Source organism: Staurois parvus, unplaced genomic scaffold (genome assembly GCF_062004578.1).
Source record: "Staurois parvus isolate SC_StPar_1 unplaced genomic scaffold, SC_StPar_1.0 ptg000347l, whole genome shotgun sequence".
In the NCBI taxonomy this organism is placed as follows: domain Eukaryota; kingdom Metazoa; phylum Chordata; class Amphibia; order Anura; family Ranidae; genus Staurois; species Staurois parvus.
The window spans coordinates 7,633,442-7,658,833 of NW_028318143.1; the positions used below are offsets into that span (position 1 = coordinate 7,633,442).

At 41.3% G+C, this 25,392-nt stretch overlaps 1 protein-coding gene across 3 annotated transcripts in view; it reads right to left on the reverse strand.

Moving 5' to 3' along the window:
• Nucleotides 1–2,017: 2,017 nt before the first annotated feature.
• LOC149456828 (cytochrome P450 4B1-like) overlaps nt 2,018–25,392 on the reverse strand; it is a 44,659-nt gene continuing 21,284 nt past the window's right edge. Inside the window, exons 7-13 of one of the 3 annotated variants that reach the window (XM_089684435.1) lie at nt 20,604–20,710; nt 16,880–17,070; nt 13,483–13,616; nt 7,842–7,906; nt 4,700–4,782; nt 2,251–2,453; nt 2,018–2,145 (exon numbers count right to left, since the gene is read on the reverse strand). In XM_089684435.1, coding sequence (XP_089540561.1) covers nt 2,276–2,453; nt 4,700–4,782; nt 7,842–7,906; nt 13,483–13,616; nt 16,880–17,070; nt 20,604–20,710 — 758 coding nt within the window. In that variant the 3' untranslated portion in view covers nt 2,018–2,145; nt 2,251–2,275. Of the gene's footprint in view, nt 2,146–2,186; nt 2,454–4,699; nt 4,783–7,841; nt 7,907–12,425; nt 12,628–13,482; nt 13,617–16,879; nt 17,071–20,603; nt 20,711–25,392 lie in introns of those variants that run through there. The other 2 variants (XM_089684434.1, XM_089684436.1) reach the window with 2 other exon arrangements.

The following is a 25,392-nucleotide window of genomic DNA, read 5'->3' on the forward strand; positions in this document are numbered from 1 at the left end:
ACAATTCTGTGTCCCTGAGTAACAATTCTGTGTCTGTCCCTGAGTAACAATTCTGTGGCCCTAAGTAATGGTTCTGTGGCCCTCAGTAACAATTCTGTGTCCCTGAGTAATGTTTCTGTGGCCCTAAGTAACAATTCTGTGGCCCTCAGTAACAATTCTGTGTCTGTCCCTGAGTAACAATTCTGTGGCCCTAAGTAACGTTTCTGTGGCCCTAAGTAACAGTTCTGTGGCCCTCAGTAACAATTCTGTGTCTGTCCCTGAGTAACAATTCTGTGGCCCTAACTAACGTTTCTGTGGCCCTAAGTAACAATTCTCTGGCACTCAGTAACAATTCTGTCTGTCCCTGAGTAACAATTCTGTGGCCCTAATAACGTTTCTGTGGCCCTAAGTAACAGTTCTGTGGCCCTCAGTAACAATTCTGTGTCTGTCCCTGAGTAACAATTCTGTGGCCCTAACTAACGTTTCTGTGGCCCTAAGTAACAATTCTCTGGCACTCAGTAACAATTCTGTCTGTCCCTGAGTAACAATTCTGTGGCCCTAATAACGTTTCTGTGGCCCTAAGTAACAGTTCTGTGGCCCTCAGTAACAATTCTGTGTCTGTCCCTGAGTAACAATTCTGTTGCCCTAAGTAACAGTTCTGTGGCCCTAAGTAACAGTTCTGTGTCTGACCCTGAGTAACAATTCTGTGGCCCTAACTAACGTTTCTGTGGCCCTAAGTAACAGTTCTGTGGCCCTCAGTAACAATTCTGTGTCTGTCCCTGAGTAACAATTCTGTGGCCCTAAGTAACGTTTCTGTGGCCCTAAGTAACAGTTCTGTGTCTGACCCTGAGTAACAATTCTGTGGCCCTAACTAACGTTTCTGTGGCCCTAACTAACGTTTCTGTGGCCCTAAGTAACAATTCTCTGGCACTCAGTAACAATTCTGTCTGTCCCTGAGTAACAATTCTGTGGCCCTAATAACGTTTCTGTGGCCCTAAGTAACAGTTCTGTGGCCCTCAGTAACAATTCTGTGTCTGTCCCTGAGTAACAATTCTGTGGCCCTAACTAACGTTTCTGTGGCCCTAAGTAACAATTCTCTGGCACTCAGTAACAATTCTGTCTGTCCCTGAGTAACAATTCTGTGGCCCTAATAACGTTTCTGTGGCCCTAAGTAACAGTTCTCTGGCACTCAGTAACAATTCTGTCTATCCCTGAGTAACAATTCTGTGGCCCTAATAACGTTTCTGTGGCCCTAAGTAACAGTTCTGTGGCCCTCAGTAACAATTCTGTGTCTGTCCCTGAGTAACAATTCTGTGGCCCTAACTAACGTTTCTGTGGCCCTAAGTAACAATTCTCTGGCACTCAGTAACAATTCTGTCTGTCCCTGAGTAACAATTCTGTGGCCCTAACTAGCGTTTCTTTGGCCCTAAGTAACGATTCTGTGGCCCTCATTAACAATTCTGTGTCCCTGAGTAATGTTTCTCTGTCCCTAAGTAACGTTTCTCTGTCCCTAAGTAACGTTTCTCTGTCCCCAAGTAACGTTTCTGTGGCCCTAACTCTGTCCCTAATACAGAGCGGTCTGCCTCTCTTGAATGACTGGAGGCAAATGAAGAATTCTAAAATGGCCGCTATTTATAGCTCGACCATTACACAGTGCTGGCTGGCTGGCTGCTGATTGGCTAATGCGATCACATGTCATTAAGGAATGCATTATGGGTCAGCGCGCCTTGTCTGCGCGCCTTCCCAGACATCCCCGCTCCGTCGCCGCACATGTCCGCCGCCATTTTAGGAAAAATTTCGATTCGCGCGTCCGAAGTAGGCTATTTTTCGGATTCGGCGTGAATCGAAAATTTTCCAATATTCGACTCGAATTCCACTTCGCCTACTTCGATTCGCTCATCTCTAATTATCATGGTAAAAGCTTTTGCTTTATGTAAGCTAAGTTGTCATAAAAAGGTTCTAGACCTTAAAAAAGAACTGCTTCACTCATTTTATGGCTAAGTTCACCTTTTATAAAAAAAAAAATAATAAATGCACATTTTTTTTGCAAGTAAATAAATTAGCATTTATTACTTTTTTTCTTAGGATCCTGAAAAGATGGATTGCTGAGGAGGAAAGCTTTCCCTGGTGAGTGTGGCATCATGACAGGGTTTTTAAATGTACCTTCTGAAAAACAAAGTTAGCAAAAGTTATAAAAAATAGCCACATTACACATACTGATGTATTTGTATATTACATAGAAAGTACAGTGACTGCAGCAACATCACACACATGATATTCTTCTGTTTTCTGTGTCCTATTTTTTCTGTGATAATTTCTTCAGATATACATGAACACCATTTACAGATCGTAGAACGATCTGAGAAATTTTCTTTGGCACTTCCTGAAGGTCTGGGCTCAGCTCAAATCTCTGCAACGTCAATGCGAGGGCGACTTTCATCTCATTCATGGCAAAGTTCTGTCCGATGCAGTTTCTGGAGAGCAGAGCGCAACGGTTATTTCATAATCATCTGTAAATGGAACCTAATAGAAAAGGCCTACAAACATTATGTCATGTTATCCAATATTCTCATGAATGCAGCCTAATGGTACCCCCAGATAACAGGTATTCCCATTACCTTCATCTGGATCAACTGTCGGTATAGGCAGGGCTGCTGTTAGAAACCACAGGGCCCAATACAGTCAACCTGACAAGGCCCTCCCCCAAACAGCCAACCTGACAAGCACCCCCCATTCCCCCCAAAAAAACCCACAGTTTACTAAGCGTCAATTATGAATGACCAATCACGCATTGTGTTCATTCAGGAAAGGAAGGGGCTAGTAAATGTGACATATTTACCAGACCCTTCCCCCACTTTCCATCCTGAAAGATCCTATTGTATGCAGCCGATGGGAATGAGAAGAGGGCAGGTGGCAACATTACAGGGGTGGGGGCAGCAGGGGGAAATGTATGGTGTACAGGGAGGGTGATGGGTACACCAGGGTGGGGCAATTACTGTAACTGTTTTCCTTGTATGGCCCTCTCTGCAGCAACTGAAAGCTGGCTTCTTCCCTCTATCTCCCACCAGATTTCAGCTGCTGCAGAGACAGCCATACAGGGGGATCGGTTCCAGTACTAAAACCATGCCGATCACTCTCCCTGTCCACATCAGATTCACCCAGCCTGGGCCCCGTACAGGAGGACTGGTGGTACCCTGTTATCCACGGCCCTGGGTATAGGAATATGGATATGGAGATTTGCTACGCATGTGTTTTTTTTTTTTTTTCTGTTGGTTGATCTACTCCGACTTGTGTCCTTTTTCAAGCAGACTTATCTATGTCTAATATCAGCTATGTCTACCACAGAGCAGACACATGTTTGGATTTTGGTTAAAGAGAACCAAAAGAAATCTCTGGTTCCAAACTGCATCAAAAATGCCTAAAGGCATGAGAAACACAAAATGTAACACTTTTTTGTCTTAGGAGCAGAAAGTTTACTTGCTGGCATTCTCGTGACTTCCTTGATATAGGAAAAGGCATTCATATTCAAAAGTCATCCGCAAAAGATGTTTTTTTCACAGAAGGTCGGCAAACAGACATTTAAGCCAAAAGATCCTCCTCATGTTTCGCAAGGAGATCCATTTTAAATTATGTATTTTATTAATTTCTAGAGCACAATGAGAATTTTCAAAAATGCAGTTAGGTGATTGGCTAAGAATGAAGAGTGAGAGAAACACTGGCTGCAGCTGCTCTCTATGCTCTCACTAAACTGTTCATGCTGCACCTAGCAACATTGCCTGCCTCCGGTCAGTATGGGGAGCAGACAAGTCTAAAGAGATCAAGAGACATTTATGCTTGCCACAATGGAATGTGGGAACTGAAGTTCAGGAAGGGAGCCATGCTATGAACTCCTATGGACCATGGACTCACATGAATCCTGGGTGAAAACTGCATGAATCCTATGTGAAAACATTAACAGACCCTCTGGTTTGTGCGAAATGATACAAAATCCTCTGTCTGTATCATGCAGTGATGAGCTCATTGCTTCCTAAAGTGTCACTTACCCTAAAAGAGATGTTAACTTATAAAATGGGACATATAAATCTTGTGTAGTACCCTCCTAGATTAATGTAGGCTGTCAGGTAAATTTAGCTAGCTCCTCTGTAATCAATGGACCAGGGGTGGATTGTTCATGCCTGCTCAGTGTCTCGCAGCCTGCTGCTGCTTGAGAAGCAGCCTGAATATTTATGAGACTTCAGCCAATCCCTGGTGAGCTGTGCCCAGTAGGTGTTTGGAGAGCCCATAAATAAGGCAATGTTGCTGGAGGAGACCCCTATGCAAGGGCTCTGCCCCTGGGGGGCAGTTGGAGCGGAAACCTGTCAAAATCAGGAACCCGTTTCCCCCTGCTCTCCAAAAGTGCTATTTATTTACCAGGAACAGGGGAGGAGGCCTTAAACCAGAAATTCCCTTTTTGGGTTGATCTCTGCTTTAAGGAGTCCTGAAAGTGTTCAGTTCTTAGGTTCTGGGATATCCCATGCGTCCTTCAACTCCATCCAAGGTCAAAGTTCCAATAAAAACACCCCTACACTATTTCTTCGAGCCAGTGGAAGAACGAAGAAAGTGCTGAGTGGCTGGCTGTGTGTGCTTTAACTGGGGGAACAGGACTAAGTTTGTTTGCGGCTCTTTAGGGGGGAACAACACTAGACAGAAATGTATGTAAATATCAGGCTAAGACGTATACCTTGATCCAGCTGAGAAAGATATAAAGGCATATGAATGTCGGCCAGTGGAATTCTCTGGTGAAAATCTCAAGGGATCAAAAACCTGAAAGCATAAAATGAATCACAATGTGTGTACCATTTTAAATATATCTGTAAAAACATAAAATACCAATAGGGCAAGAAAAACATAGTTTACAACATTAGTAAGGAAAAGGTTAGGATCACCTATGCAGCATAAAAATATCAGCATTCTCACCAGTGTATGTACAGACCAATCTTTTTTTTTGTTTTGGATGGAATGTGAAAGATTAAAACCCTGCCAAGTTTTTATTGGTGTCTGTGTTCTCACTGGGAGCGATTCATTTTCTCTATTCTTCCTGTGACCATTGTCACCTAAACAGAAAATTATAGGAAATCCTATTTTTTTAGCTGTTACCATAGCAGGGGGCAAGCCACAGGTTGCAGGGAAGAAAATTGCTCGATTCCCCCATCAACACAGTCAGTGTTGATGGGGGAATCCCTCCTATAGCACTATCGTGTTCTGAAGACAGGGAGTCTTCTCTGCCAGCAGAACACAATGCTCATTGCTGGCAGCTATAGTCACTGGAAGTGATCGCATGAAAAAACTTCAACAGGCTGGTTGTACTGAATTCGATTGATGGATTGACTTCAGTAAAACCAGTCTGCACATAGATGGATCAAATCTCATTCGGTCCCTGCTAAACTGGCCAAGTTTCGATCTACGTATTGGCTGACATTAATCTTCCAATAGGGACATCTAGAATTTGTAGAGATACATACTCTTAAAATGTTTTTGTAAAAAGTTTAAATCAATTAGTGCCCATTCACACTTGCGCGACATGTCATGCAACTTTTGCATCCAAAGTCGCAAGACAAGTTGCACCCCATGTTTCCCAATGAGTACCATTCATATTTCTGCAACTTCAAGTCACAGAGACTTGAAAGTAGTTCCTGCACTACTTTGGTCTGACTTTCATATGACTTGAGGGCCATAGACTTCAATGTAAACCCTCCAAAGTTGCATGAAACTCGCACCTGAATGATATACATGTGACTTGTGTGCAACTTTGTACAGCACAAACCATCATTCTTGGTCAAAGCCTCATCTAAAATCGCATCAAAGTCGCATCAAGTTGCACTGTAAAGTCGTAATGAAAATTTCAGGATTTTGAAGTCGCACAAGTGTGAATGGACATGTGCGTAGGGAAAAGAGTTCCCTCAGAAAGGTAGTTTCATATGAGACCATGCAGCTTTATCAAAAAGGGCTTTATTAAAAAAACAAATGTGCATTGCACAGATATATACACAGAAGTTGAGCAAACCACCACCTTCACTTCACCAGATTAAAAAGACAAGGTTGTCTAGTCACCTAAGCAGCTGCTCATACATCCTTATACATACACACTTGGGGGGCGAGAATCTCAGAGCGAGTGTGAAAGAGGACATAGTAGATGGAGAGTGTGATGAGGCTGAAGTATTATGAGTGGAACTGCACATGGGGTGCGTACTACAAAGGTAATCATTGGAGTTTGTTATAGGCATCCCAGTGTTAATGAGGTGGTGGAGACTCAGCTCCTTGCACACATCGAAAGGGCTGCAAGGGCTGGGACATTGATAATAATGGGGGATTTTAACTACCCGGAAATTGACTGGAGTAATGGTACTGCAGGAACAGTTAAAGGGCAAACATTTTTGAAACCTACTACAGGACAATTTTATGGTACAGTTCATAGAGGCCCCTACTAGGAATGATGCTCTGCTGGACCTGGTAATCTCACACCATGCAGTGCTTATTACGAATGTCCATATAAAAGAACATCTTGGTAGCAGTGGCCATAACATGATTTCATTTATTGTTAGCTGTAAACAGTGAGCACATACGGGAAAAATAAAAACGCTCAATTTTAAGAGAGCTAATTTTCCAAGGCTGAGAGCTGCTCTCCAAGACTTAGACTGGGAGGGAATATTGACATCAATGAACACAACACAGAAATGAATGAGTTCTTCAAAAAGCCTGTATGTGAACACACTGCAAAATATATTCCCATGGGCAACAAGTTTAAAAGGCTAAAAACCAAACCTTTGTGGCTTACGGCTAAAGTTAAAAAACCTATAGATAATAAGAAAAGAGATTTTATTAAATATAAAAATGAAGGAACACTGTCATCGTTTAAACATTACAAAGAATATAACAGAATATGCAAAAAAGGAAATAAAGGCCGCAAAAATTGAAAACGAACGACAGATTGCAAAAGATAGCAGGACCAACCCCAAAAAATTATTTAAATATATTAATAGTAAAAAGGTCCGGTCCAAGCATGTAGGCAGTGGAGGGGGGGGGGGCGAGGCAAATAAGCGGAGCTTCCACTTTTGAGTGGAACTTCGCTTTAAATGAATTCAGCCATCACATCCATGAATTGATAAGTTGCAATATAATAAATATTTGCTGTTGGGTTTAATACAACTTTTACTATTTTTAAACCTTATGCTGCTAGCATTAGTAAATAGACAGGAAGATATATTATATTTTCCTGTTTTACCTTTTTTTTTGTTTTACAGTTCTTCAATCACTTCCTGGTTTCTGGCCTAGGCCAAAATGATGTGATACATCCCAGGAGTCCTCTTGAGAATTGTTTTTCTTTCAGCTGGAGGAGAGGAGGAGGGGCTTTCTCAGCTAGGCACACCTTCCTTCAGGCATGCCTGAGCTAAGGGCAGATGGATTCCAGGAAGTGAATGCTACATAAATCATCTGCCCCTACTCAAAATAGCCACAGCTAGAAATGCAGGGTGTTTTCAGAGAGATTTCTCAACAAAATAAAGCATGGAGACCTGGAAACATAGGTGAGTTTATTTTGAATGTTAAAAATGAATTAAATAGTGTTTTCAGTTTGTGGTGCTCAGATACAATTTCATTCTGCTGTAAGGACGCACCATGGATCATGCAATGCTGTACACAACAAACAATGTAAAACATGGTGTATTTTATTAATGAAGACATAACTTGTTCAAGAGGGATGGGATTTGCACAAAGCTTTTACTAAATGACTGTAGATATCGCCAGATAAAATAATGAATAAGAAAGGGAAAGAACAATCAATTACATTTTATTATACACAAATTTTTAAAGTAGACCAGCCTTACCTCTGGATCATCCCAGACAAGGGGGTTTCTGTTTATGAGATATATATTTATAAAAGTAACAGAATCTGCCAGATAAAAGAAAACAAAGCTTGATATATTGTAAATCTTAGATGTGGGAGGGAAAATTATTATGATTATGTATTTGTTTTTCAAGGAGTGCAACATTTTATGGGCCATATGCACACAAAATACAACTTAGCTTGTATTTAAAAGGTACCCTTGTCAACACGGCATGGAAAGTGAAAAAGCCCAAATCTGTGGAAGAAGATGCTATATACAGTCAGGTCCATAAATATTGGGACATTGACACAATTATAACATTTTTGGCTCTATACACCACCACAATGGATTTGAAATGAAACAAACAAGATGTGCTTTAACTGCAGACTGTCAGATTTAATTTGAGGGTATTTACATCCAAATCAGGTGAACGGTGTAGGAATTACAACAGTTTGCATATGTGCCTCCCACTTGTTAAGGGACCAAAAGTAATGGGACAGAATAATAATTATAAATCAAACTTTCACTTTTTAATACTTGGTTGCAAATCCTTTGCAGTCAATTACAGCCTGAAGTGTGGAATGCATAGACATCACCAGACGCTGGGTTTCATCCCTGGTGATGCTCTGCCATGCCTCTACTGCAACTGTCTTCAGTTCCTGCTTGTTCTTGGGGCATTTTCCCTTCCGTTTTGTCTTCAGCAAGTGAAATGCATGCTCAATCGGATTCAGGTCATGTGACTGACTTGGCCATTGCATAACATTCCACTTCTTTCCCTTAAACTCTTTGGTTGCTTTTGCAGTATGCTTTGGGTCATTGTCCATATGCACTGTGAAGCGGCGTCCAATGAGTTCTGAAGCATTTGGCTGAATATGAGCAGATAATATTCCCGAAACACTTCAGAATTCATCCTGCTGCTTTTGTCAGCAGTCACATCATCAATAAATACAAGAGAAGCAGTTCCATTGGCAGCCATACATGCCCACGCCATGACACTACCACCACCATGCTTCACTGATGAGGTGGTATGCTTAGGATCATGAGCAGTTCCATTCCTTCTCCATACTCTTCTCTTCCCATCACTCTGGTACAAGTTGATCTTGGTCTCATCTGTCCATAGGATGTTGTTCCAGAACTGTGAAGGCTTTTTTAGATGTCGTTTGGCAAACTCTAATCTGGCCTTCCTGTTTTTGAGGCTCACCAATGGTTTACATCTTGTGGTGAACCCTCTGTATTCACTCTGGTGAAGTCTTTTCTTGATTGTTGACTTTGACACACATACACCTACCTCCTGGAGAGTGTTCTTGATCTGGCCAACTGTTGTAAAGGGTGTTTTCTTCACCAGGGAAAGAATTCTTCGGTCATCCACCACAGTTGTTTTCCGTGGTCTTCCGGGTCTTTTGGTGTTGCTGAGTTCACCGGTGCGTTCCTTCTTTTTAAGAATGTTCCAAACAGTTGTTTTGGCCACGCCTAATGTTTTTGCTGTCTCTCTGGTGGGTTTGTTTTGTTTTTTCAGCCTAATGATGGCTTGATTCACTGATAGTGACAGCTCTTTGGATCTCATCTTGAGAGTTGACAGCAACAGATTCCAAATGCAAATAGCACACTTGAAATGAACTCTGGACCTTTTATCTGCTCATTGTAATTGGGATAATGAGGGAATAACACACACCTGGCCATGGAACAGCTGAGAAGCCAATTGTCCCATTGCTTTTGGTCCCTTAACAAGTGGTAGACACATATGCAAACTGTTGTAATTCCTACACCGTTCACCTGATTTGGATGTAAATACCCTCAAATTAAAGCTGACAGTCTGCAGTTAAAGCACATCTTGTTCATTTCATTTCAAATCCATTGTGGTGGTGTATAGAGCCAAAAATGTTATAATTGTGTCGATGTCCCAATATTTATGGACCTGACTGTACTTATTGAGCCACAAAGATAGGATGCAGTTTGCCCTTGATCTATGTCATGCATTGCCATGGTGTGGGCAGGCCAGCCACTAGCATTAAAACTACCAATGAAGCTCCAAAGCCAGGACACAGAGCATCACGCTCACACCATGGCAACAAAGGATGCTGATCCTGGGCAGGTGGCATGCAGGGCCTGTAATGGTTGTGCACATTAAGCACATAAAAGCTGTAGGTGACATCCATCTTGTCAAGTCTCAGCCAGGGGCAGACTGACAACTCATGGGACCCCCGGGCAATAGGGGATCATGGGGCCCGTGTCCTTGCCCAAACTCAAAAATGCCCATGAGGGGGCATCTCATGGGGCCCCCTACTGACCCTGGGCCCTCGGGCAGTGCCCGAGTTTCCAAATGGTCAGTCCGCCCCTGGTCTCAGCTATTTTTTTTTGCCCGAGCCCAGCAATTGTACCTTCTCTCTCCTCCTGCAAACTATGAAATTCATAGCCTTAACTTTTATCACACTTCAAAATAGCCTGTTATCTCACCTTAGAGACAGCAGACACCAGCACACAGACCTGGGTCAGAGCTGTGAACTGCTAATTGAGGCCTGGCAGGATATCAGTTTTTATGGACCATAAAAAAAACTCTGGATTAACACTTCCCTCCAACCTATCTTAAAACAATGATAAAATCCTTCAGTTCTGTCACACATGATGTGTAAGGCAATTAAAGCACTAGGAATGCATAGTGTGCCATAAAATGTCTACCAAGAAATCAGCCAGGCATGGACAACCTCTCTGAGACCTCTGCCTAATTCACAAACTAACAAACTCCACAAACAATTAATAAAAACTAACAGGACCGTGGACATGAAATATAATGCTGAACAATAATCTACCCGTTTCCAGAATGCAACCTGCTAGGGAAAGATATTAATATTAATATAAAACTGTGTGTAAGGGAGGGCCTAATACAGTCATAAATGTGGTGACCTCCCAGCCCCCACCCCTTAAACTGCGTAATTGGTCAGATGGCCTCTGTCAACACCCCCCTTGACGTCAGATAAAAAAAGAGATTGCAAGCAGAATTGTTAGCTCTCTTTTTAGCATCAACCAAGGCACACCTAATTGGACTTAAATGAGCCACTGCAACGTTTTTGTTTGGACAACTAGACTGCTAAAACCAAGGACTTTGCAAGTATTCTTCATTTCTTTGTAAAATCTTTTTTTCTGTAAATATTTGATTTGCATCATTCTGACCTTTTCATTATTAAACCCTACTTTAAAAAGTGTTAAACTGTCAATAGGGCTTTTAATGCAAACTAAAAGAATCCCTAATCCTCTGAATATACCTGTCTGTGGTGACAGTGTGTGTGCGGATGTTTATTTCTCATGTTTGTTCTTGCTAACATTATGAGTTCCCACCTTCTCAGTCAATAGGTGGTGGTGGAAGATTGTGGTTTCGTGAGATGTGCAGGGTGCAGCTGAGAGTGGCATTGCTAAATAAGTGACAGCGTGAACATATTCAATATACGCTGTTGGATAGGATGCACTTACTCCACAGTAAATGGGATGGTTGGAGAGCACATCGACACCTATTATTTGAGTGATGATCTATCAGAGATTGTTTACATCATACCTATTAATGAGCTTGTGATTGTTCTGTTGATATTATTGACTACCTCATTCATGTACTTGATTTTATTTTTACTATTTTCTTTCTACGAATTTGCTTTGTATTTCTGTTTAATCTTCATATATTTTGTCTTATGCTGTTGGCTCTACCTCACTGTATAGTGCAGTTTTTGTAGTCTTATCTCTTAATAAAAAAACATTTGTAAGCAAAAACAAATAAGTGACAGCTCAGTGTGCAAATGGCCAGTCCTTTGTCATGAGTTGGCGAGAAGGGCAGGGGTCAGGGACCGCGATCGTCACAGGGCCACACCAGCATTCAGTAGGGGATGGATATGCACCTCTGTCCAGACCGGCTCTGCCTCCTGCCCTCTGCCAAGCTGCTGGAGTAAGGTTCTGATGGGATGGGCTGTGATAGAGGAGGAACTCTGATGTGATGAGGTGGCTCTCATGTCTATGGGAGGACTCTGATGGGAAGGGGAGGGCTTCTTATGTGATGGGGAGACTCTGATGTGATGGGGGGACCCTGATGGGAAGATGAGCTTCTGTTGCGATAAGGGGACTCTTATGTGATGAAGGGACTATGTAAAATGGACTACTCTAGTGTGATGGGGGTACTCTGATATGATGGGGAAACTCTTCTAGGTAAAAGGAAAAGAGAGAGCACACAAACTTATAGTGCAGTTACGTTTAATAAAACATTGATAAAACAAACATAAAAAGATTGCACTCTCAGACAGAGCCTTGTATTTGGCATGACATCCATAATAATTGCTTGATAGCAGCTGTCTGAGCGATGCAGTGTTCACTGAGGACTGGATCATTCAAGGTTTAAGCTCAGAAAGCTGCTATCAAGCAATTATTATGGATGTCATGCCAAATACAAGGCTCTGTCTGAGAGTGCAATCTTTTTATGTTTGTTTTTAGCAATGTTTTATTAAAGGTAACTGCACTATGAGCTTGTGCGCTCTTTTCTTTTTGTCTTGTTTTCAGCTTCCATTAACTCTTGTGTTTGTGAGCGCAGGAAAGTTACTTGAGACTCAGTTTATTTAGTTATTTTTTATTTTGAAAAACTATATCCTGGGGTTGTGGATTGTGGATTCACATATTCGGAACATCTTGGGTATTGGCCCAACTTCAGAAGGTGAAAACTGTAGTGTATTAAACTCCGATAGGTAGAGGAGGCTTCTGAAGTGATGGGGATACCCTTTTGTGATAGGGGGTTCTCCGATGTGATGAGGAGTCTCTGTAAAGAGAAACTCTGATGAAAAGGGGGGACATTGTGAAAGAGAGACCCATATGTGATGAGAAGACCTCCAATGTGATGGGGGGACTCTGATGGGAATGTATGGGTTCTCATGTGATTTGGGAGGGAACTCTGGGACACTGTTTGGAATAGATGACTCTGATGAGAAGGGGTAACCCGATTTTAGAGGGGGGACTCTGCTGTAAAGAGGGGACCTCTGATATAAATGGGGGTACTGAAGTGATGGGGGGAGCTTTTATGTGAAGGGGGGCCTCTGATGTTAAGTAAAATTTCATCAAAGTGATTATGTGCATCACCACAGGGCTCAGGTTTCCCATCATTGGTAAGTAACACATGCATTCTTTTTACATTATAGGCTGGTGTGCCTCGAGATTTTGTGTATTTGTAATGCAGATCATGACTGACCAATTTGTTCATTGGCATGATGAAGACATAACTTTGTGGCAACCACATTCTTGGAGTGCACCATTGACAGGGGCGGACTGACCATTCGAGCACTCGGGCACTGCCCGAGGGCCCGGGGTCAGTAGGGGGCCCCATGAGATGCCCCTGGTACCTTTCATTGGTTTTTTTCTTAGGCTTTTTTGGGTGTGGGCGAGGACACAGGGGCCGAATGATCCCCTATTGCCCGGGGGCCCCATGAGTTGTCAGTCCGCCCCTGACCATTGATAAACAGTTTGTAAATGTGATGAGACCCTCATTATGTATTTAGAAACCTAATACAATAGTAATGTTATAAGTGAAACCTCACAGAAGTATACTTTCAAACATAAAAAAACAGTAGTTGGGCTTTAAAGAAACAGAACCCACAAGCTCAGTATGGTGATGACTGACCTTTAGGCAGGCTCCGTCCATCAGGGAAGGTGATGGGTGAGGAAAGCCGACGGGCCACTGCTGGCACAGGTGGATACAGGCGCATGCTCTCCTTAATACACATGGTGGAGTATGGCATCTTACCCAGATCCTCCCTGATTGCACACAAAAGTGAAATATATGGTAATATTTAAAACCCAACTCTTAGATTTTTTTTTAATCGTCTTCCAGACTATATTCAACTCTTACTCTTGTCTCCTGCAATACAGAGTGATGCAGAGCGCTCGATGACTTTTTATAATTGAGGACTGACCTTCTCTGGAGAACATCCAAAGGTAAAAGGATTCTACATGTCACATTCCAATTCTGAAGAGTTTGGAATTGTAAACAAAGAAAAAATTAACAAAAGCAAAAAAATGCCTAGGGGGGCAATGTGTACCCACAACTGTCTTTTTTTATTGTTTACACCACCTGCAATTCAGCACTATGTGATGTTTGCCATACCCTGTCTACTATAACAATTGGATTAAAGTACAACTAAAGCTCCTGTATGTCAGTCTAGATAAGTACTGGATCTAATTACTATGTGATCGACAGTAAAAGCCTAAAAATACCCCAAAATTTCCTAAAACTTACATTCCCTGGCTGAGCCTATTCCTGCTTTATTTGTGTCCCAAACCTTTCCCTCCCAGACACTGCAGCTCACAGTGGGAGAGTTTCAGTAACAAAGGCAGTGTTGTCAATCTAGAAAGCAGTGGGAAGCACTAGGTGTGGCCACGTGATGATTACCAAGCTACAGGTGCTTGTGAATCAGCAGTGACAATGCCAGGGGTGGACTGACCATTCGAAAACTCGGGCACTGCCCGAGGGCCCAGGGTCAGAAGGGGGCCCCATGAAATGCCCCTGGTACCTTTTTATAGGCTTTTTTGGGTGTGCTTTGAGTTTGGGCAAGGACACAGGGGCCCCATGATCCCCTATTGCCCGGGGGCCCCATGAGTTGTCAGTCCGCCCCTGGACAATGCTCATACTGTGCAACATATTTTCATCCCACTGTAGTTCAAACAGATACAGCCTACATTGGAGGGACAATGCTGCTTGGAATTTTGGAGGCAGCATTGTTGCCACTCTATTACAAGAAGATACATTAGGTGGACTTCACTGGCAGGATCAACAGGTAATTGTGGGTCATTGCAGGGGGACCAAAAGAAAATCGTGAATTCAGATGCACTTATAATGAGTGGTACAGCACAAATGTTGTTTTGGAGGCCATGAATTAATTTTTTTTAATCTTTATATTAAAATTTTTGTGGAAAAGCAATTATATAAACCAAAAAAAAAAGGAAAAATGACCAAGATGTTACCCATGCAGGGGTGTGTAAAAAGAAACACAGCAGTTATGTTTAATAGAAGCAAGGGTGACACTTGAACAGTTGTGGTGTGGCTTCTCAACGTTCAGCGGTCAAGCTGCAGTGCTATCGCGCTCTTGACGTGCTTTCTGAGCATTTATTACAGGACACGTGACATAAAAACTGCACCAAAAAACGCTTCTCAGAGGCATTTTTGAAGCACTTTTCAGGTATTTTTCAGGCATTTTCCATTGATTTCAATGGGAAGACGTTTTTGAGGTGTTTTTTTTTAACTCAACAAACATGCCCCAAAGATGCTGCAAGCAGGAGTTTTTACACCACAAGTGCAACGCCTCAGTGTGAAAACATACATAGATATTCATTCACATACTGTACATAGGGAAGCATTTTTATTGAGCTTTTCAGGTGTTTTTTGTAACGCAAAAACGCTTCAAAAACTCCACAGTGTGAAAGTAGCCTAACTTATGACATAACATAGTGTATGTTACCATAGATGGGACATGTTATCCAGAAAAGCATTAAAAGGAGTATCGGATCAACCAATCACGATGAAGCAGTAGTATGGCTCCAAGGAGCAGGGCCCTCCTATCCCTCTTGTATTGAACTGTATTGTCTCCCGTTATATTGTAAAGTGCTGAGCAAACTGTTGGCGCTATATAAATCCTGTATAATAATAATAATAATAATAATAATAATAGTATGGTCCGCTAGCCATTTAGACCATACTTTTTTTGTATTTCACAACCACGGTATTGGTGTCTTTATATAACCAGAGATTATTATTTACCAGTTGTTTCCAAAAGGAAATGGATGGGGGTGCTGTTTTTTTCTAGTGCAAGGTGATGGCCTTCCAGACATATGAGACTGACCAAGGTTTCTCTGCCCTTGTAGGGATAAGATTTTCCACTAATCCTAGGAGGTACATTTTTATAGCTTTGGGTACAGGGGTCAAGGTAATTGCATTAATAGTGGCCACCACGTCTGTCCAGCACCCATCGACAGCGGAACAATTCCAGAAGATATGGGAAAAATCTCCCGGGGAATGGCCACACCTCCGGCACTCTGAGGAATGAGAGGAATTCAATTTATGAAGCCTGGAGGGAGCAAAGTAGGCTCTGTGTACGATTTTGAATTGGATCAGTCAGTCATGAAAGGAAACAAGTTTCCAGAATGGAAGATCCTAGATTTCATCCCAGTCAGGCCATGCTTTCTTTTTAGTAATAATCGTGACACTGTATGATCGCAAACTATACATTCTTTTCTGGTCTCATTCTAACATGAATAAGGCAGGGTGAGATTTCAACCCCCTACTCCCCACTCACTATTACCACTGTTTAAAGGCTCAGTCTAACCAAAACTTATATTAAAGCGATACTAAAGGTTCATAATTTTTTTTGTAAAATAACAAACATGTCTATACTTACCTGCTGTGTGCAGTGGTTTTGCATAGAGCAGCCCAGATCCTCCTCTTTTCAGGTCCCCTACAGGCTCTCTTGGCTCCTCCTGTCTTTCGGGTGCCCCTACAATAAGCAGCTTGCTATGGGCTCACCCTCTGCTCCATGTGTCCATTCACACATGGAGCCTTGGCTTGGACTCATCCCCTCTCCTTATTGGCTGACTGGCTGTGATTGACAGCAGCAGGCGCCAATGTCTCTTGCTTGTTGTTTCAGCCAATGAGGAGGCAGAGACCCAGGACACCCAAGGCTGTTGTGCACATTGATAGATTGCGATGGGGCTCAGGTAAGTATTGAGGGGGCTGGGGGCACTGCTGCACACAGAAGGTTTTTTACCTTCTTGCATAGAATGCAGGTAGGTAAAAAACCTTGAGTCTTTACAACCACTTTAATGCTGGACATGGACATCAATGGGTTTAACCACCAACTAGCCCCTTATATCTGAAATTTAGAAAACTAAGGGGTATTGAAAAGTTTAACTTTCAAATATCCACATATAACTACTATTTAGGTTTTGACTGGCCTTAGCCATTATTACTGTACAGAAAGTTTTTCGGTGGGTTATCATATTAAAAGACAATGAGATAATGCTCTCACCATTCCAAAGTGTTCCGATCTCCCAAGAGCTCTCTGATCTCCTCCCGACATTTGTTCTGGTGTTCAGGGTGTGTAGCCATACAGTATAATGTCCAGGAAATCCCGCTGGCCGTTGTATCGTGTCCCGCAAACATGAATGTATCCACCTCTGCACGCAAGTCCTCATCTGACAGACCCTGACCATTTTCATCCTGATGTTTTAAAAAATTCATATATTAGCAAACGTTCCAACATAGTATAATAAAAAAGCAGGACAAGTCAAAAACCTTGCCCAAGTCTACCCAGAATTCTCAACTAAATGATCAGATGAGTCAGCAAAAGCATTTTCTATATTTTTTTCCTTGGAGGTTGACTTTAAGTTTTGAATTCAGATAAAATTATTACTGTAAATTGTGAGTGAATTTATAGATAATGTCCAACAGGTATTTTATTAAAGATGCCGTTTTATTTATAAAGCCTTCAACCACTGTTCTAATAAATTGAGTTTTAACTGATGTTTCATCATTGTAAGGAAAATGATTCTGCCACTGGCAAGCTAATCAACTAAATGGAGGTTTCCCCTTTTCGAATTATTCCCCCTTGCCGGCCCAGAATGCTGCAAAATCTCCATCACAGTGAGTGAGCGGCAAGACAGTAACATATCGCTGATCCATCTAGCAAGGATCCAACTCCATAGAAAAAGATAAGCAGTCTGTTATAATTATTCTCAGTGGTAATTTGCTGTTCTCGTGAGATTAGCCGTAAGAGGAGTTTTTCTTTCTTTCTGTCCCAGTTACAACTTTATCATCAGGTAAAACCTTCCCAATGGTACCATAGACAGCAAAAAAAAATGGATAAAGGTTCCAAACCCCGTCCAACTCTAAACTAAAACAAAAGTTGCTGGAGGTATACTTTAAATGCATTTTGATGTATTTTTGCTTTATGGGGTTCCAGGAAAACTTTTACACCTTTATACAGATTTATCTGTCTCCAAATAACCAAAATACAGCAATTGTGTTACTTCCTTGGTGTGATAATACCCAATAATAATAATATGCAGGAGCGTATTCACCACAAGACAAACAAGGCATTTGCCTAGGGCAGAATTTTTCAGGGGAGCAGTGGAAGAAGGGACAGAAGAAGGGACACAGGCGGCATAAGGACCTAGTGGGATCCATGAGAGGCTGTGGGCTGCTTGATTGTGTATGCAGAGCCCGGCTCTCGTTTGCGGGGATGTCCGGAGCTGCAAAGTTGTTTCTCTTTCTTGCTGGGTGGGATGGGGGGGGGGCAGCATGGTAGTGGGTGTATGGGGGCAGTGGAAGGCTCTCTAGGCTGGGAGGTGGGGGTTGGTTGGTGTGGTTGGTGTCAGACTTTCTCTACGGTGGATGGGGGGAGGGGGGTTGGGGCGATTATTGTGTTGCCTAGGGCAGCACAAAACCTAAATACACCACTGATAATATGTAAAAATACATAACAAATGCACAATGTGAATGAATTTCTCATAATGCTTGTTGTATTCATACTGTGCATGAAAACATTCACAAAACTGAACACAAATAGGGATTTTTAGCATTTATGTTGCTTTGCTATGTAGATATTTGCTATTTGTTAGCTGTTGCCATGGGGTAAAGAACAGAACAAAATGACAAATGGTAGTTTTCTTTTTAAGCCTGATGCACACTGGAAGTTTCTCTATCTCTCCTCCCAGCATCAGCATTTTGGCATAAAAAAAGCTTGACAGTTGTAAGAGTGTTTATTGTTTTTATAATTAATAATACTCGTGAGCCAAAATGTGATACTCCCCTAGTGCAATAAATAATTTAACAAACAAAAATATATATCAAATTATGGTGCATCAACACTTTGCACAATACTCATTATCTGTGCAAATCATACGCTAAATAAAAAATTATATATATCTACAAATATATATATATACGTGTCGCGCTCCAAAGTATACATATAAACTCATATATTAGTGATCATATGAATATTCACGTGCAAAATTAAATGTGCCTCAAACCAGTGCACCTTGTGATGCTATTGCAAAAATAATACTAATCCAATACTCATAAATAGTCCTCTTTATACTCATAACTTTTCAGTGACAAATAGGGTGATTCGTGCCACACTCCCCGTGCTCTATAGATAGGTGTGCGCTCACCTCCTTAATTAGCCAAAGAGGCTAAAAACACTTTTTGTCCTTATCAGGACAGGGTGGAAATCTTCACATTAAATCTTCACGGGGAGGGGCTCTGACGTCACGACGTCGCGGTGGACGAGCGGCATTCACAATCACAGGATCTGGGGCATATACCTGCTGAATACTGATCTATTGGACACTGCAAAATGTGAGTGGTGACTTAACTCTACTAATAAAAGATTGAACCTCACAAAGGATAAGGCACTATTGTGGCTCTCTTTTACATGGTTCATTGAGAGGAAGATATACCTTCCAAATCATTTCTACCCATCCATTGAGGCTAAAATGTGGAAGGAGGAATAAGGGAGACCTCTGGTGGCAGAAATAAGGCAATCCACAGCATGGATGGAAACACGTATTTAATGTGAAGATTTCCACCCTGTCCTGATAAGTTTATATGTATACTTTGGAGCGCGACACGTATATATATATATATTAATATAATTAATATTAATATAATTAATATAATTAATATAATTTGTAGATATATATAATTTTTTATTTAATGTTTTTAACTGCGTCAAGAGTTTAGGAATGAATTAATTTAAGTGCCAAGAATAATAAGCGCTAAAGTGCTAATGTGCCTAGCACTAATGCACGTTTAGGCACGTGTACAAGCATCAAGCGTTTTTTCTGCTAAAATGCTGCTGCTCCTGGACACACTAGGTTTTTTTTCTGCTTCTAAATGCATCTAAAAGTCTATGTGTGCATGGACACACAGGCTAACATGCAGAGCAGGAAAAAAAAAAAAACGCCAGACGCCCTTAGGTGCTGATGAAAAATGTCCAGTGTGCATGAGGCCACAGGAATCCTGGGAAGGAAGGCAAATTTGGATTGGATAATACTATTTTCACAAAGCATCCTTGGGCTAAGGAAAAACACAAAGATTGCCATCTGCTTATTTTTGTCTGAAAAGGCATATTGCCTGGCTGATATGAAATTTCCTGAGACGTTGACTTCTGAACAAGACTGTAGATCAGCTATACTTGTCTGAAGTCCATGTCTCAGGTTTGAAGCAAGCGGGTTAGCATTAAAACTAGAATTTGCAGAATGACAAGTGAAAAAGAACCCAAAAAAACAAAAAGGGCAAGACAAACACAAAGGACAGAAACAGAAACAACAAAAACAATAAACCAATGAAACAGGTCCAGAGAGGGAGGGTGGGAGAAACCTCATCAGTGCTGGCACAAACTTTAACTGACCTCCGACAAGTCCCAACCCCTCTCCTCACCCTCTTCACTCAAATACTCCAATCAGGTGAGCCACCACCCCTACCAAATGAATATACTCCCACCCCATTAGAATCTCCTTCTCGTCTGCAAGCCCCAGTCATGCTGGCTCTCCCCTTAGCTTTGCTTAGTTCCAGGCCATGTACTGAATGACAAGTAAACAAGCAAACCATGTTTCTCCAGAACTCTATTTTGACAGTCTAATATAATTGCACACATGATCCATGGAAGTAAATAAAATCTTTGCTCCATGAATAACTGATGAAAATTATACTGTCTATATCAAGTGATTCTTTCAGCCTGGATTTGGTACCTTGGCGTACAGAAGAATGTCAAGAAAGTCCAGGTGTCTCTTCTGTTTGACCTTCTCCAACTCATTGTACTGCTTAAGAGATTCTTTCCGCTGTTTGATCACATTATCTGTATTGGAGAAATCGATAGCAATGTTTCAACTAATATAACATCATGATGTTTTAATGCATAAAATGTTGTAATTCTAACTCTTAGATTGTAAGCTCTGAGGAGCAGGCCCTCCTAACCCTCTTGTATTGAACTGTATTGTTGCTGTATTGTCTCCCGTTATATTGTAATGCGCTGAGCAAACTGTTGGCGCTATATAAATCCTGTATAATAATAAATTAGAAAATTTTGAAATCTGAATATATCAAACCCTTAGGACAAAACAAAAAGATAAATTCAGAGAGGATTATTAATGTAGACGTTCAAGTGGAATTATATATAACACAGCTCTGTGCTTCTTTTTGGGTGACTTCACTTATACATTACTCGCAAGCTCCAAGCCCTGGAACGAGCACCTTTTAAAAGCAGTAAAATTCCATTCAAATTCTAATGAAGGCTAAACTTACTTCAACACCCATTCTAAGACTATTCTATCTAAGAACCAGCAAACACAAATGCTCCTGCACTTGGGGATGGACTTGATGCAGGCTACAATCACATTAAGAATGTCCTGGAACATGCACACCTTGCTGCCCTCAATAGACCAGGGAAAACCAAATATACTGAATATATATAGGGCTCTGAGGAAGAGGCAAGTCCTCAAAACGCGTCAGCCTTTTGGATGTCTAAAATCCCTATTGCGGACTGTTACTCAGTGCGGTGTTGACCCAGCTGTTCTTTATGATGTGCCTTGACTATATTGTCGTTTGTGAGTACAACACCTACTTTATTTCTTATTAAACATTTTTTATGGTAACGCACTAGGCCTGTGCGCCCTCTGTTTTGTCTTTCCTCATTCACTATTCTATCTAACCCTGTAAAGAAAAGATCTGTATACTTACCTGCTCCAGTCCAGTCACATGATCTTTCCAGTGGCTGTTTTAGTGTAGAGTAGAGGTTGACGACAACGGCAGCAGATCCCAGGCGATGATATCACTCATAGGCATACTATGGGCAGGGGCGAACTGACCATTTGGAGACACGGGCACTGCCCGAGGGCCTAGGGTCAGTAGGGGGCCCCATGAGATGCCCTTGGTACCTTTTTCATAGGCTTTTTTGAGTTTGGGCAAGGACACAGGGGCCCTATGATACCCTATTGAGGGCCCAGGGTCAGTAGGGGGCCCCATGAGATGACCCTGGTACCTTTTTCATAGGCTTTTTTGAGTTTGGGCAAGGACACAGGGGCCCCATGATCCCCTATTGCCCGGGGGGGCCCATGAGTTGTCAGTCCGCCCCTGACTATGGGGCATCCTTTGTCCGCTGCCCCTTCTCTACACTGAAGCTGCCGCTGACACCTGATCATGAACGGACTGGAGTAGCTTCATAATAGGTAAGTATACACATCTTTTCTTTCACAATGTAGGTAGAATAGTCTTAGAATGGGGGTGGGAGTAGATTTAGCCTTAGAATTTGAATGAATGTCCACTTTCAGTTATGGTTATGGTACAAATTTGAACACAGCTTTTATTTAACCACTTCAATACCGGGCACTTTTACGCCCTTCCTGCTCAGGCCAATTTTCAGGTTTCAGAGCTCTCAAACTTTGAATGAAAATTGTGCGGTCATGTAACACTGTACCCAAACTAAATTTTTATCATTTTGTTCACACAACTAGAGCTTTCTTTTGGTGGTACTTAATCGCCATTGGGTTTATTTTTTTCTAAATTAACAAAAAAAATTTAAAAATCGAACATTTTTAACAAAAAGTTTTTTTTCTGTTTCTGTAATAAAAATTTGCAAATAAATAATTGTTCTTCATAAATTTAGGCCAATATGTATTCTGTTACATTTCTTTAGTGAAAATAACCCAAATCAGTGTTTATTATTTAGTCTGTAGGAAAGTTATAGAGTTCACAAACTATGAGATATGTCTGAAAATTGATCAATCCTGAAGTACTGACAGCCAATCTAATTTCTTGAGGCCCAAAAATGTCAGAACAGTACAGATATACCCCAAATGACCCCTTTTTGCAAAGCAGACAGTCCGAAATATTTCATAAGAGGCATGGCAAGTTTTTTGAAGTTGTAATTTTTTTTGTCATACTTTTTTGGAAAATGAACAATTATTTTTTAACATACTGTCACCAGAGCAGTACAGCATCATAATATAACTGGTGTGGCAGTGATCAGGGACACTGACTGGTGACAGTACAAAAAATTTAAAGTTTATAATTTTGTTTTCAGTTTTTTTTATTGAATTCTTTTTTTTATTATTACAATTTTTTCTCTTTTTTTACAATTTTCTTTTCATATTACACTATGATCAAAGTAGTATAATGATACCATAGTAACATTGTATTATGGTGATCAGTATTTTTTTTTTTTTTTTTAGACAATATGATTGCTTATATCAAAGAATTTCTTTGCTACAAGCAAGCATTTAACTGAATGAAAATTGATTCATTTGGGTTTTTTTAGTTGTGATTAGCTGTGATTGGCCACGGCTAATCACATGACACAGATGGGCTGTGATTGGCCCAGTCTGTGCATGTGATCACTCTGACTGATCACAGCTGGTGACTCAATTGTATACAATGGATGGCATGAAAGGAAGCCATCCATTGTTTACAACTATCATGTGACCTACTGTGATTGGTCACAGCAGGTCACATGGTACTGGCAATGGGTCAGTACACAGATCTGTCATCGGCTGTGTTCAAGGTACACAGCCGGTGACGGATCTCCCCACAACACGGCCCTGCGGGCATACGCAAGGCACGATCCAGGAAGGATGTCATATGATGCCCACCGATCGACGAGAGTCCTGCCTGGCCGTCATTTTCTTATTGGGCGGGTGGGAAGTGGTTAAAGTGTATGTAAAGCCAAAACTGTTTTTAGTTTTGGATAAAGTAGGAAAGGGTTAAAGCTGTCTGTAATGTACATGTTGCTCAATGTGTTGTGGCCCCTAGGGGTCGCTTCAAGGAGGTGAGGAGGCACTCTAGCCACTTTTCGATACTGATACACACGTGTGTCACACAAGTACAAATTTTGTTTGGAGTGAAGAATTGAAGCACCACTATTGCCTTTTTTGCACATCAATCTTCATGCACTAGTTTTGCACTTTTTTGTGGACTTTTAATCTATAGGTATATTTGCCTATTGTGTCTACAGTTAAAGCACCTGTCACTTTCAAATAGAGTGATATATTTATCTTCTCATCAACTTTACCCTTATGAGGGTTCTTTTGTTGGCACATTAGTACAGGTTTGTGATTGACTTACCTGCTTGCACTTCATCACTTGATATCCACCTACAGTATTTGAGCATGATTTTTAAGCACCACCTAGAACATTTATGATTTCATATGTATTTTTTATTATTCCCTTTGGTGATTTTATGCAATAATATAGCATTCTAGATTTATTACTCTACTTATTTATATCTATATGTGTAGCGCTTCACCACCAGTATATTATTATTGCATATCCTCAGGTATTAGGAAAAGGTGATAGCAGCTCGCATAGATTTATTGATTCTATCATTACCAGTGGAGCGCAGGGGGATTATTGTCTACATTTACTATAATTACTAAGCTGGTTATCAACTCTAATCAGTGCATCAGATTGTATATAAGATTTGTATCTGCTAGTGTGTGGTCGACCAGCTGGATTGGAGCGGAGTCTCCATCTGGTGGTGGCCAAAGGTAGTGCGGGCTGTGAAAAGGTATCATGGCTGATCTTATATACAGTTTTATATATTCAAAGTTCAGTTCCCTTTATTCCCTCTTACCCCAAGTCATGGCCGCACGTGCGCGTTAGCTAGTCGCTGTGGGCATGGCGTGTGGGGGATCCGTGACACTGTCATGTTAGCTTTTTGCTGCCTGTGTATCATTGGGGAAGTTGCCTTTCATTTCCTTTTCTGAAACGCAACAAAGAGTTGGAGGAAGTCTCCCAAAATTAGGGACATTTCCATTTAGATATTTCTCATCAAATCAAGTGTCCTTGTTGGAATATTTCCTCTTACCTCTTGTTCTGGGAAGAGCTATAAAATGTTGGATTTTTCCCTCACAGTGTTTCTAGGTGACCATGATTACAAGTAAAAAATAGGCCTCGTTCACACCAGGCCTCGTTGGGCTGTGTTGGGCAGCTTTGCTCAGCACAGTTTCAAAGCAAAGACAAGGCAAACTTTGCTCAATAAAGTTCCTACTAAACTTTAAAATACCTTTTGATATAAAGTATATCTGCATGATGTAGCTCCCCAATGCAAGAGCTACCTGCTTGTTGTGCTTGAAGTAGCCTTTTTCTAACTTTTTTGCCCTATGAAATAATATTTAGATCTCAGGAAACTCTTGGTAAAACAAATTGAATAGGGAGCAAGGTCAAAATGTGTCTGATGTGAATTTGAAAGAATGCCCCCCTTACAGTGATGGTCAGAATACCACCTTTACAGGCAGCTAAAAATATAACTGGTATCATGCAGCTGGCTCTGCCAAGTGGTGTTGGCCCTCGAACTGTGATGGGCACCATAAGATGAGAGTTCAATCAGCCACAGCTCAAGGTACCCTGGTTGAGAATGGCTGGCCCAGAGGATGAAGATGAATGTTGATCCCCTACTCCAGTGTTTTCTGTGTCACTAGCCATACTTTTACCAGGTCAGTGGGTAATAATTTACTAAAGTCAGAGGCAGCCAGACAAATACCTTTT